Below are 14,522 nucleotides of genomic sequence, written 5' to 3'. Positions count from 1 at the left end.
CTAATAGCGCTAATCCGCTAATGGGCTTGCTTCGCAAGACGAAAAAACCGCAAGACGAAAAGACTCGCGGAACGGATTCTTTTCGTCTTGCGAGGCACCACTGTATTAAAATACAGTAGTCTGTTAAACATTAAAAGCTTCCCTAAAGAGGGCTGCCTTCAGATGTCTTCTAAAAGTCTGGTAATAGTTTTTCTCTTTGACATCTGGTGGGAGGGCGTTCCACAGGGCGGGTGCCACTACCCAGAAGGCCCTCTGCCTGGTTCCCTGTAACTTGGCTTCTTGCAGCGAGGGAACCACCAGAAGGCCCTCGGCGCTGGACCTCAGTGTCCGGGCAGAACGATGGTGGTGGAGACGCTCCTTCAGGTATACTGGACCTGTGTTGCTAGGCCAGACGAGCCGCCTGCTATCCCACAGTAGCCAAATGGACGAACGCAGAAAGTTGCCTTTGGGCCATTGGGCTACCTAGCCCAGTAATATAATAATAATAATTTTATTATTTGTACCTTCCCATCTCACTGAGTTGCCCCAGCCACTCTGGGTGGCTTCCAACAAACATAAAAGCATAATAAAACATCAAACATTAGAGAGTTCCCTATACAGGGCTGCCTACAGATGTCTCCTACAAGCCATGTTTATCTGTTGGACATCTGATGGAAGGGCGTTCGTTCCACAGGGAGGGTGCCACTACTGAGAAGGCCCTTTGCCCGGTTCCCTGTAGCTTCACATCTTGCTGTGAGGGAACTGCCAGGAGGCCCCCAGAGCTGGACCTCAGTGTCTGGGCTGAACAGCAGGGATGGAGACGCTCCTTCAGGTCGTTTAGGGCTTTAAAGGTCAGCACCAATACTATGATTTCTTTAAGCCGGCTACTTGCCTTCACAGTGTATCCCCCACTGAGGCCCATCAGGGCACTGATCCTGTATTACAAGGCCTCCTAATCAAATGCAAGCAAGTTTGCGTCGAGATTAACGAAGGACAAAGATGGGAACAAACGCGATCGGATAACTGGAGGTTTTTATCACCTTCCAAGCAGCCTTGAGCCAGAAGATTTCACACAATGGGCTCTTGATAGTTGAATGAGTCAATGGCTTTTAAGCCATCCTCCTACCTCATTCCTCTTTGTCCCTTCAAGACTTGCTTAGGGGAGGGCTGGTCTGCGTTACTTCGGCAAAGTAAGTGGATTAAGGACCTGAGGTTTGAATTCAGATTGACACCTGACTTTCCCACAAAGGCGATGATGCCAGTTTTCTTCCCGGTTCTTACATTATAATCCCACCTGAGAAGCTCAAGGTGACTTGTGTGGAATTGGTCCCATTTCATCCCCATGACAACCGTGCGAGGCAGACTCTTTCTGGCCCCCGAGTCACCCACTTAACCCTGGGCCCCGTCTAACGCTTTGTTGCACTCCCTCTTGAAGATCAGTTCCTGAGTGATCTTATATGCATACTTAAATAGATAACCACAAGTGGTTAAAAAAACATATCCCTGGAATGGTGTTTCCTCTTCCGGAAAGGGCACCTAGAGGAAAAATTAAAGGACTTACAAGTCAATCTGAGGCCCAATACAGTGGTACCTCGGGTTACATACGCTTCAGGTTACATACGCTTCAGGTTACAGACTCCCCTAACCCAAAAATAGTACCTCGGGTTAAGAACTTTGCTTCAGGATGAGAACAGAAATCGTGCTCCGGTGGCGCGGCAGCAGCGGGAGGCCCCATTAGCTAAAGTGGTGCTTCAGGTTAAGAACAGTTTCAGGTTAAGAACGGACCTCCGGAACGAATTAAGTTCTTAACCTGAGGTACCACTGTAACAGGATTATTACTGGTGATACACTGATAGGGATAATGAGTCAGAGAGTTGCTTTCTTACAGAAGATTGGGTTCAAGCCCCACGTGGGGCAAAAGATTCGCGCATTGCAGAGGGTTGGACTAGATGATGATGATGATGATGATGATGATGATGATAATGATAATGATAATGATAATGATAATGATAATGATAATAATAATTAATAATAATAAATAATTTATTATTTATACCCCGCCCATCTGGCTGGGTCTCCCCAGCCACCCTGGGCGGCTTCAAACAAAGTATTAAAATATTTTGACCCTAGGGATCCCTTCCAACTATATGACAAAAGCCTCCTGACCTGCGTAAGATGTTCTGCAGTGATTTTTCGCATGCAATCAACTCCCTTTTGGTGTAGATTCCTAACAGGGTGAGAGAGGATAGAAGAAAAGCGAATTCCGAATTCTTTCTTCAGTGAGCTGACAGGCATAAAAAAAGAAAGGAAAAAAAGTGAAAGCTCTTGGAGACGGATATCTGTTTATGTACCGTATTTTTCGCTCTATAGGACGCACTTTTCCCCCTCCAAAAATGAAGGGGAAATGTGTGCGCGTCCTATGGAGTGAATGCAGGCTCCTTGGCATCAGCGATAGCAACGCGAAGCCTCTGAAGCGCAGAGGGAGCGCTCCCTTCGCGCTCCGGAGGCTTCAGGGATGGCGGCCTGAAGCCTTTGGAGCGCAGCGCGAGTTCTTGCTGCGCTCCGCAGGCTTCGGGTTCCTTTTGCTGAGCTGGGAGAGCAAGACTCTCCTGGCTTCAGCAGAAAGGGAGAGCTACGCAGCACCCCTTAATCCATGCGGGAGGAGAAATGGAAGGGGCTCCGTTTCTCTTGCCGCTTCGCTGAAGGGGCGCTGAGCAGAGAGGGGGAGAATTTTTTTCTTCCTTGTTCTCCCCCTCTAAAACAAGCTGCGTCCTATGGTTTGGTGCGTCCTATAGAGCGAAAAATACGGTACCACTGACCCGTTCATGTAAGACGTGAGTGTGGCATGGGCCTAGTAGTTTTTTAAAATACATATATTTATAATGACAGCTATACAGAAACAATAGCAGGAAGCATCAAAACCGGCAGGACGTGAAATCTGCATCCTAGCACTGAAATCCCTTGGCTGAAATGAAAACCAGCAGCCCAAGTTAACAGAGTGCCCTCTGCTGGTCAAATGGCTATCTTGCTTGACCCAAAGAGAAGTCCGCCGTTTTTCTCAAGCCTCTGGATGTGACTCACTCCCTCGGCTGGTGAACCCAACAGAAGTTTTTTCTTGGTTATCTGCAGGTTCCGCCTTTCTTATTAAACAGACCAACCCCAACGAGGGCACAGAGTAGTAGGAATTTATCCTATGCAAGTATTGAGGAGTATTGAGGAGCGATAACGGCTCACGCAAGAGTGTGACCGAAAGTGCTGTGTGGGGGTGCAGAGTGCCACTTCCTTTGTTTGTGTGACCAGTGTGTGGCCTACCCACCCCCAGCTTCTGGGAGTGATGCTGATGCTGGGCCCCTTACCTGGTGCCTCACCTGGGCGACCTGTGGGAGGTGCTGGGTTTCCCACCATTCTGGCTGGAACTGAGGTGGACTTGCGGGGCTAAAGGAAGCAAAGGGGTGGGGGAGACGTTGGGAAGGGCTGAGTTGGGCCCATTTATGTTTGCGCTTTTTTGGGACTTGCATTACCGTTTAAAATAAATCAAACACTGCCTTGAGACGTAAAACCCATCTTTTATATATATTGGTACCTCTGGTTGTGAACGGGATCCATTCCGGAGGCCCGTTCGCAACATGAAAAGAGCGCAACCCGCAGTGGTGTGTCTGTGCATGCGTGGGTTGTGATTCGCTGCTTCTACACATGCGTGTGACATCATTTTGTGCTTCTACGCATGCACGAGCGGCGAAACCCAGAAGTAACCCTTTCCGGTACTTCCGGGTTGCTGCGGGACTTAACCTGAAAGAACATAACATGAAGCGGACATAACATGAGGTATGCCTGTATATATAGTTTTTATTAAATTTTCTGTTTTACAATTTAAAATACCGTATTTTTTGCTGTATAGGATGCACCAGATGATAAGACGCACCTAGTTTGGGGGGAAGGAAACAAGAGGGGAAAAATTCTGAATCCCAGAAGCCAGAACAACAAGAAGAATCTGGCTTCTGGGATAGCCTCTTGCTGTTCTGGCTTCTGGGACAGCCGCTGAAGCCTCTCCCGGGCAGCGGGATGAAGGCTCCCCCTGCCCGGAAGAGGCTGCGCGCGAGTAAGCTGCCCTCTGTCCCTTCCTCACACTTCCTGCAAGAGCCGCGTGAAGCCTCCCCAGGGCAGTGGGGAGCCTTCGTCCCGCTGCCCTACGGAGGCTTCGCGGGGGCTATCCAAAAGCCAGAATAGCTAGAGGGAGCGCTGCACAGCCTTCATCCCGCTGCCCTCCGGAGGCTTCACAGGCTCAGTGGCAGCCCCTGAACTGTGCAACTCCCTCCCTAAAGAGATGCATCTAGGGTGGCTCAGTTGGTTAAAGCATGGTGCTGAGAACGCCAAGGTTGCAGGTTCGATCCCCATATGGGACAGCTGCATATTCCTGCATTGCAGAGGGTTGGACTAGATGCTCCTCATGGTCCCAGCTCCGTGATTCTCTGATTTTCGCTGTATGGCATTTGCCATCTGCTGGAAAAATGTGCCTCTTTACCATGGTGTTCCACAGCGAAAGTATTTTGTTTCGTAGGGCCCGCCTCTGGCTGACTGGCTTTACCTGTTTTTATCGTTGCAACCGTTCTGTCGGTGTTGTTTGGACGTTGTTTCTTGTATTGTGCAATCGGCCCCGGGACCTTTATGGTAAGAAATCTCATAAATAAGGCCTTCGGTTTTCCTGGATGGAGAGAGGTGTATGTAGAAATCTGCAAGGCTGTAGTGCGTGCTAGTCCTGCTCCGACCCGCTGATGTCAATGGGCGCTACTTACTCAGGGCCATTAATTTCAGTGGGTCTACTCTGAGTACTGAGCACAGTGCCATTCTGCCTGGGGCTGATAGGAGTCGTAATCTAAATTACCTGGAAGGCAACATATTGCCATGCTATGGTTATCTCCATCTTGGACTACTGCAATGTGCAATGTACTGCAAAGGTGGGGATACCTTTGAAGGTGACTTGGAAACTAATCCAGAATGTGGCAGCTAGATTGGTGACTGGGAGCAGTCACCAGGACCATATAATACCGGTCCGAAACGGCCTCAGCCCAGTATACCTGAAGGAGTGTCTCCACCCCCATTGTTCTGCCCGGACACTGAGATCCAGCACTGAGGGCCTTCTGGCGGTTCCCTCATTGCGAGAAATGAGGTTACAGGGAACCAGACAGAGGGCCTTCTCGGTAGTGGCGCCCGCCCTGTGGAACACCCTCCCTTCAGATGTGAAGGAAATACGCAGCTATCTTATCTTTCAAGGACATCTGAAGGCAGCCCTGTTCAGGGAAGTTTTTAATATTTAGTGCTGTATTGTTTTTAACACTCGATTGGGAGCTGCCCAGAGTGTCTGGGGAAACTCAGCCAGATGGGCGGGGTATAAATAATAAATTATTATTATTATTTATTATTTAATTGTACAATGGTACCTCGGGTTACATACGCTTCAGGTTACATATGCTTCAGGCTACAGACTCCACTAACCCAGATATAGTACCTCAGGTTAAGAAATTTGCTTCAGGATGAGAACAGAAATTGTGCCCCAGCGGCGCGGCGGCAGTGCAAGGCCCCATTAGCTAAAGTGGTGCTTCAGGTTAAGAACAGTTTCAGGTTAAGAACGGACCTTCGGAACAAATTAAGTACTTAACCCGAGGTACCACTGTACCTGCCTTGCAGCTGCTGGAAGCAGAATGCTAAACCTAGATGGGTCTGATCCAGCCATGCTCTTTCTTGGTGCTTATGCTCCTTCAGCTCAGAACGAGGCCTGCTGTGTGTTTTTATTTCCTTGAGATGTCCTCCCAGGAGCACTCGCCCCGGCACTGTTTCCCTTTCTCCGCTCCTTCTGCCTGCAGTGGAAACGCTCTGGAAAAAAACGAGACAGGTCACGTCATACCCGTGAAATGTGCAAGGAATTCTTGTAGGTGTGCCATGGGTGAAAGGACTCTGAGATCTTGGCATCCGCCGCTCTGATCCGTTTTGCTCCGTAACTTTTATATAATTGCCCCTCTGTTCTGGTTACGTAATCAAGATTGCATTCAGCACGGAGCAAGCAAGATAAAATAAAAATAAAATCTGCTTCTCACCCAAGCTCTTGTTGCAACCGTGGGAAGAGAGGTGGCTGGAATGTAAGGACGCTACTTCGTCCAAACACATTTCCCCCCGGAAAATTAAAGCGTGCGGAGGAAGGTTGTGTGCCCTACTGATGGGATCAGCGCTGCTGCAGTCCTGCCCAAGAGGGACAAGGACTTTTGTGTGCGTGTTTATTTTTATTTTTTAAAGATACAGATTCGCAAAAGAAATAACATGGCATAGCTGAGAGTGAGTTTGCTGGCCAACTCTGCAAAAGTACTAGGAGAGGTTAGATAAGGTACAGGTAAATGCAGAACGGAATAGTGGGAAACGTAATCAGGAATATCTAAAAGTAGCAAGGGGTTAAAAGGTAAAGGGACCCCTGACCATTAGGTCCAGTCGTGACCTACTCTGGGGTTGTGGCGCACATCTCGCTTTATGGGCCAAGGGAGCCGGCGTACAGCTTCCGGGTCACGTGGCCAGCATGACTAAGCCGCTTCTGACGAACCAGAGCAGCGCACGGAAACGCCGTTTACCTTCCCGCCGGAGCAGTACCTATTTATCTACTTGCACTTTGTGCTTTCGAACTGCTAGGTGGGCAGGAGCAGGGACCGAGCAACGGGAGCTCACCCCGTCGCGGGGATTCGAACCGCCGACCTTCTGATCTTCAAGTCCTAGGCTCTGTGGTTTAACCCACAGCGCCACCCGCGTCCCTAGCAAGGGGTTAGGGTCGCTTAAAATACGGATCCGTAACTGAGGCCAAATTAGCTATTTGTGCAGCACTGATTCCCCCTGCCCCAATTGTGAGAAAAGCATTGGTCTGGTTTGCGTGCCCCAGTAAACCAAACCATGGTTTACCAGGACTTGCAGGCTCCTGGAGGAGAATTAGCTGTTGTTTTGCTTCTCTTTTTTCACTCCCACGCTGCCCTTGGCGTGTGGTCTGAACTTGGGCTTGCGGTTCAGCTGTCTCCTCACCAGCCATGAGCTGTGACTAAGTTTGCACAGCGTGCTAAACCTTGGCTTATCTCCGCAAAGTGTGGCAGTCGAAAAGTCTTGGGAGGAGCAAGCAGTTGTGAGATCCTCTCGAGAAGCCACATGTGTTTGCATGATCCTATCAAGCCCAAGGATCAGGTCCCTCGAGGCTCCGGAGCTGAATGTGGGACTCATCCTTTCCATAGTCCCATCTCACACTAGTCCTCTTTCATGCCCTCCTTTAATAATAAATAATAATAATAAACTTTTATTTATACCCTGCCCTTCCCGGTTCAGAAAACCGGGCTCAGGGCGGCTAACAACAAATTTAAAACACTTAATTGATGCAACAACAAAAAAACAGCATAAAATACAATATAAAACGTGAATAACAATAAATTCGGAATTCAAAAATTCAAAAAATGCCTTTGCCTAGCTGGAATCTGCCTTTGAATTCTGACTGCAGCTTTTTCTTGCCTGGACCAAACGCAGAGAGGGGTGTGTATAAGTGCAGAATGCTTTGCATAAGTGCAAGATGGTTTGAGCGTAATTACACCGATCTTGGACTGACTGCACTGGCTGCCAATTAGTTTCTGGGCCCAATTCAAAGTTCTGGTTTTGGCCCATGAAGCCTTAAACGCCCCATGAGTGCAATACCTGCAGAACTGCCTCTCCCCATATGAACCTACCTGGACCTGAGATCAACCTCTGAGGCCCTTCTTTGTGTGCCTCCTCCACGTGAGGTCCAGAGGTTGGCAACATCAGAACTGGCCTTTTCTGTGCTGGCTCCCCGTTTGTGGAATGCTCTCCCCAGGGAAACTCACCTGGCACCTTCACTGTATGTCTTTTAGGTGGCAGGCAAACACTTTCCTCTTCAACCCAGGCCTTAGGTTGATTGACATCCATTGCCCTTTTTAATGTGTTGCAGGAGACCTGCAAGTATAGGGTGGTATTCAGATTTAACAAATGATAAATAATGATGGTTTTGTTTTTGTTCTTATTTTTATAACACATTTTGTTGTTTTTGTATTGCAATTCTATGCTGTGAGCCGCCCTGCGATCTACGAAGGAAGGGCAGTATTCATAAAAATATAAGTGTCTGTAGAAGCCAGCCTACTGTACAAAGCTAAAACTCAATTTTATTGCTCTACTCACTATTTAATTTAATTTATAATTTTCAGGTTTATACATTTCAATAATTTTGCAGCCATTTTAACATTTCAAAACTTGACATCCTTCCCCCTCTTTCTGCGGTTCCTTAAATTTATTGCTCCACTCGCTTTTGTCTGTGCCTCCTCCATTGCTGTGTGACCCCTGAAGGTCGCTCAGAAGGGAATATAGGCTGTAAAAGGTTTCCCATCTCTGCCTTTAGCCACATTTTGGCTTATGGTGATGTGCAAACCAGGCCAATGTGCAGCGGGACAGGACGGGGAGAAACCTTATAGCCTCATCATATCACCTGATTCCAGCTGCAGTACCACTCCCAACCACACTAAGCGCTGCTCGTTTTTCATTCTGCTTGCCCTCCGGGCTCGATGTCTTGGGTGCGAAGGATGCTTCCAGCTCTGTAGTATTGGTGCCGCCTAAGTTAGGTGTACATGAATAATCAAAAAGCGTTTTCTGCCTCCCCTCTTTTCTTCCCGCCTCTCTCAGGATTCGTACAGGAAGCAAGTAGTCATAGATGGCGAGACCTGCCTCTTGGACATTCTAGACACAGCCGGCCAAGAGGAGTACAGTGCGATGAGGGACCAGTACATGAGGACGGGCGAAGGCTTTTTATGCGTATTTGCTATAAATAACACAAAATCTTTCGAAGATATTCATCATTATAGGTAAGCTTCGCTCAGGTTGCGGTTGCCAGCATCCGCTTTGTGGGGTTTTACAGATGGCTGCTAGCAAGGTTTCCCTAGACCAGGGGTCAGCAAACTTTTTCAACAGGGGGCTGGTCCACTGTCCCTCAGACCTTGTGGGCTGGGGCGGACTATATTTTGAAAAAATAATAATGAGTGAATTCCTATGCCCCACAAATAATGCATTTTAAATAAAAGCACACATTCTACTCATGTAAAAACACCAGGCAGGCCCCACAAATAACCCAGAGATGCATTTTAAATATAAGGACACATGCTACGCATGTAATCCTGGTTTAGGTCAAATCTGCTTTTAGGGCTTCAGCGGTTGAATTGTGCCCAGAAGCAAAATGGAAGCAAAATTCCAGCAAGCATTTTACGTTATTTTCCCTTTCATTTCATGGTTGAGCTGGTTTTTATCTCTGTCGTTTCTTCCCCCTGCCTTATTGTGCACTGCTTGCAGCTGCGGTGTTAAGCCCTCTATACATTGCTGCAATAAATGAATGTGTAAGACGCTCACAACACCGTGTTTTCATTGTTCCTTGCCAGGGGTCAGCAAACTGTTTCAGCAGGGGGCCGGTCCACCGTCCCTCAGACCTTGTGGGGGGCCGGACTATATTTTGAAAAAATAAATAAATGAATTTCTTTGCCCCACAAATAACCCAGAGAGGCATTTTAAATACACATTCTACTCATGTAAAAACACGCTGATTCCCAGACCGTCTGCGGGCTGGATTGAGAAGGCGATTGGGCCGGATCCAGCCCCTGGGCCTTAGTTTGCCTATCCATGCTCTAGATCTGAATGTAGGACTCTCACCTGGGTTGTGGGGGCCCGCACATCCTCTGGGACCAGCTCATGTTGCAGAAGGTATCACCCTGAGCAGGTAGGGCAGATTATCTTGCTTCGGGCTGCAGGTGAGAGAAATGCCCCCCCACCCCACTTTAAAACAAACAAACTGAAACCTCCCTGCAAGTAAAATCTAGAGTGCTGGACCAGGAGATTGGGAGACCTGGGTTCAAATCCTGCCTCAGCCTTGAAGCTCGGTGGGTGACCTTGGGCCAGTCGCTGCCTCTCAGCCTAGCCTACTGTCAGGGAACTGCCATCAGTGTCCGAGGGAGAGAGCAAGCTCCAAAGGGATCCCAGAGAGCGTCCTGGGAGTGGGAGAGGCAGCCCGTCTTCTGGGGAAGAGAATCAACGTAGCTCCAGTGGCGAAGGGGGGCAGATGGGGGAATCGGCGAGGCGGTCCCATGATTCCTTGCCGGGGACCAGCCGGGAGAGGAAGGGTCCTCCGCTGCCTACGCCCTCCTTGCGCAGAAGGCTTCCGCGCAGAGAGAGTAGGCGGAGACTTGGCGTCAAAGAGCTTCTTTGCTGGAAGAAGTTTAAGAAACGCCCACTGACGGATTCTGCCAGTGATTGAGACAGTCACGGGCGAGTGGCTGCCCGGACAGGAAAGGTTCACTCAGGTAACCCAGCCAGAGGTTGGGACAAGCTTACGCACGAGCAACCCCTAGAACCATTACACCTACCTCACAGGGTTGTAGCGAGTATAAAATGGAGAGCTTGTGATGGACGGGGCAAGCATGTCCACCACCTTGAGCATCTTGGGAGAAAATAATAATAATAATTAATAAATTTTTATTTATATCCCGCCCTCCCCAGCCGAAGCCGGGCTCAGGGCGGCTAACGACAATAAAATAATACAACATTCTAAAATCATTTCATTATAAAATTAAATCAAATTGATGGCAACTGTTGGGCTAGAGTTCTGTGAAGATTGCCAAAGGAGGGAGTCAGGCTGTGCCCTGGCCAAAGGCTTGGCGGAACAACTCTGTCTTGCAGGCCCTGTGGAAAGATGTCAAGTCCTGCAGGGCCGTAGTCTCTTGTGACAGAGCGTTCCACCAGATTGGGGCCAGTACTGAAAAGGCCCCGGCCCTAGTTGAGACCAATCTAACCACCTTGCGACCTTGGACCTCCAAGATGTTGGAGGTGGGGGATATAAATGAAATAAACAAACAAACGTGGGTTTGACGTCTGTTCGTTCTGCTTGTTTTACACTCCGGAGTCCCTCAACTTTCCAAGCCTTTCTTGCGCATTACGCAGAACGAGGTGAGTGTGTGAGAGCATGATGCCCTCTGCCTGAAATGTTCCAGTGCAGAATCTCTGCAGGGTCTCCCACATAAGGAAGGATCTCCCCACAAGTAGTAAAGGAGCGCACCAGCGACAGAGTGATGCATACTGGTGCATTAGCTTTGTACATGCAGGAAAAACCTGGAGAGAGACTGCCAGTCAGTGCAAACAGTACTGAGCTGTATGGACCCAGAGGTCTGGCTCTGTGTAAGGAAGTGTGTGTGTGTTTCTTTTGATTTATTTCTTCCTTCTTCTGCATAATATGTACATTGGCTCTAAGCAAATGCTCTCTGGTCTCCCCCCCCCACTTCAGCAGCCTTAAATGCATGCTAATTAGGAGGGTGTTGACTAGAAATGGGACTGTTGCGATTTGCGTCAAACGAAAGCCCATAAAGACTTGCCATGTGATTGCAGCAAACGCCCTCTTTAAAACTGCTCAGTTTGAAAGCAGCCTTTTTTGGAGTTATTTTTAATCCTGGCTCCAGAACCCACTGATTTCAGGATCTGTGTGGCGCTGTGAAAAGCCACATGGAGCGATCGTGAGAAGGCAGCTGTGGTTGTGTAACTCGCCCCCTCCCCCAAGTTGCCATCCAGGTGCTCAGTTCTCCCCTGGGTCAGTCGCAGTCTCTCGGCGGAGCCCGCGCCGGGGGGGGGGGGGAGAGCCATGCGCTCTTGCCTTGGACGCTTTGCAAGAAGGGCGGCCTGTAAACGTGACGATAGATGAACAAATACATTGTCAACAACCGCCTAGAGATTTTATTACGATCAAGCGTTGCGAAATGAAAGTTTGGGCCACAAGTCCACATGCGTCGGGCTTGTGACGTGGCTTCCCCACAGGAACAAGAGAGAGCCCTTCCCAATTTGTGTGCTTTGCTCTCTACACATGTTGTAAGACTGGCATTGCTCCCTGAGCTTTGAATTGCACATGCCGGACGTTTTCAGCATGCGCAAAACATGTTCTCCGCCGCTGAGGCGCATCGCACCACTGCGTGCCTTCTCTTCTTGCTTCCTGAGCCCTTAACAACTTAAGCCCTTTTAAAATGTGGGGTTTTGGTGTGTGTGTGGGGGTGTTTATTGTGTGGTGGTTGTTCTTATTTTGATTATGTACGTTGTGGTTTTATATTTTTATTTTATTCTGTGAACCGCCCTGAGACATCCAGTATAGTCGGTATAGAAATTCAATAAATTTGCCTCTCAACCACCTCAATTCCAGTTAACATCTTGAGCTTCTGCACACAACTCTAAACTGAGCTTGTGTCTGCCTCAATCAGTCTACCTAGTCCCTTTCTTTTTGCCTTCACTGTCTGATTGTTGAAACACCTAAAACTTCTAAGCACATCATAAATAATAGGGTCTAAGGCAGTGTTTCTCAACTTGTGGGTCTCCAGATGTTGTTGGACTACAACTCCCATCATCCCTGAGCTCTAGCCTTGCTAGCTAGGGGTGATGGGAGTTGTAGTTCAACAACATCTGGGGACCCACAGGTTGAGAAAGGCTGCTCTAAGGACACTTAAAGACTTTTATCTTTATTTGAAGTATAGAAATTCAATAAATAAATAATAATTACACTAAACGAGCCTCGGGGTCCCTTCCAACTCTACGATACTAAAATCTCTGCTCGATCACCAAGTTCTGTTGGGCGAATGGTGTTTACTGCCCCCTGTGTAAATAAGGCTGCTTGGTAGCTATGAGAGATATAGCGTTTAGTGTGGACAGTCCAGCAACGTGGAACCTCCTGCCGATGGAAACCCACCAAGCATCCTTCTATATTTTTTGGTATCTTTTGAAGCCTGCCTTCAGACGACAGGCCTTTGTACTTGGATGAATGTTGTGACCAGGGAGTTACTTCTGGCATTTTCTGCACTTAAATATTTTCTCGTGTAAACTTGACATTTTATATTTGATGTGTGTAACCTTTTGTGGATGATTTTGTATGTGAGTTAGCAGTGTAAAAATAAAATAAAATAAATCAGTGAGCCCTGGAGATGGGCTGAATGCAGATGAAAACCTTGGTAGTAAACAAAACAGATGATTTAAATAACTTGCTTCTTTTTCTTTTTAAAACCTCTTCCTTCAAAGAAGTAACCGTGGCAATTCCACAGATATTACTTTGCTCTAAAGTGGTCTCTCGCTCTTCTCTTATTCCCCCACCCCACTCCTCCACAGGGAACAAATAAAAAGAGTGAAAGATTCTGAAGATGTCCCCATGGTGCTAGTAGGAAACAAATGCGACTTGCCTTCGAGAACCGTAGACACAAAACAAGCTCAGGACTTAGCTAGAAGTTATGGAATTCCTTTCATCGAAACCTCTGCGAAAACGAGACAGGTAACATTGTGTGTGTGTGTTGTCTTGTGTGTAAGAACAACCATCTCCTGTTGAGGTTTAGAACAGAGTTTTCTGTTCGAATAAAGAGTAGGATTCCTAGTACCTGTGAATCCATGTAGCTGAGATTCAAGAAAGCAGGCAGAGTGACGTTCCATTTTATTTGACTCTCGAGAGCCAGTTTGTATATCTGAGGTCCCACCTGCAGCCTATGCTTAAAGCAGTATCGCACCACTTTAGCCAGATTCCCCCGGAGAATCCTGGGAAACTGTAGTTTGTTTCTGGTGCAAGGAACTGTAGCTCTGTGAGGTGAAAACTACAGTTCCCAAGAGTCTCTGGGGGAATCCATGACTGGCTAAAGTGGTATGCTGCTGCTTCAAAATTAAAATTTCAAAATCTCTGTGTGTGTTGTATGTGGCTTCCACTTTAAAAAAATAAAGAAAGAAAAAACCATCCTGGATGTTGCCCAGGATGGTAGTGGTGAACCTTGCACAGATTCCTTATGGGAGATAGACGTGTGTCTGGATTTTACCACCTCAGACACACATCACCTGAATCCCGAGGCCAAGAACAGAATCCAGGGCAAGAATCCATATACAAGCATGCAGTTCGACTACTTCAAGCATAAATCCTTCTTTTACTGCACTAAATAAGCCCCAGAGCAGCACCTGCCTGGTAGCCTTGTCTTCAAATTCGGAAAGGCATTGGGTTCAGAGGTCTGACTCTGCAACCCTTGCGATCCCTTTAAGATGCTGAATTAATTTGTCTGGCGTGAATTCGTAGGAACATCTGGTGCATTCTAAGTGGCAGGATGTTGCAGCTGAGGCCTTGTCTGAGTTATTTTTAGTCGTTTTCATAACGGCAAGAGTTATCTGAACGTTTCTCTCCAGCTGCGCAGACAGTGGATTGTCGGAGGACAGTAAGTGTCCTGATTAACAGTTTCCCTGAACACGCATAAGAACATGCTGAGTAATACTGGAATTGCAAACTGCCTGTGTGGGATCTCTTAATGTTCATAAGGTATCGAAGCTAAAAATCGAAATAAGGACTAGAGAATGGTAGCAAACGCCGCTTTGCGTCCATTTTTAAATGGTTCTCACATCCTCTCAACTCAGTAATTGCCTGTCCTTAATGCAGAAATCCCTTTCCCCCTGTATTCCTTTTCACCGAAAATAAATGTTCAGAAATCCGC

The 14,522-nt window shown here is 47.7% G+C and overlaps 1 protein-coding gene and 1 long non-coding RNA gene across 7 annotated transcripts in view; one reads left to right on the top strand and one right to left on the bottom strand.

Moving 5' to 3' along the window:
• The window catches only part of KRAS (KRAS proto-oncogene, GTPase), a 42,789-nt gene that overhangs the window by 14,661 nt on the left and 13,606 nt on the right, over positions 1-14,522 (top strand). For all 6 annotated transcript variants that reach the window (XM_083402365.1, XM_083402366.1, XM_083402367.1 and 3 more), the window contains 2 exons: positions 8,683-8,861; positions 13,174-13,333. In XM_083402365.1, coding sequence (XP_083258491.1) covers positions 8,683-8,861; positions 13,174-13,333 — 339 coding nt within the window. The remainder of the gene's footprint in view (positions 1-8,682; positions 8,862-13,173; positions 13,334-14,522) is intronic.
• On the bottom strand, positions 869-6,201 carry LOC310659297. Its single transcript, XR_014502731.1, has 3 exons — positions 5,654-6,201; positions 2,146-2,263; positions 869-1,515 (listed from the first exon to the last, which is right to left on the bottom strand). It is a non-coding gene; the product is annotated as an uncharacterized lncRNA (long non-coding RNA).

The sequence above is a fragment of the Podarcis tiliguerta genome (assembly GCF_965153285.1).
Source record: "Podarcis tiliguerta genome assembly, chromosome: 10".
NCBI lineage: Eukaryota > Metazoa > Chordata > Lepidosauria > Squamata > Lacertidae > Podarcis > Podarcis tiliguerta.
This window is presented reverse-complemented; position numbering and strand designations above follow the sequence as displayed.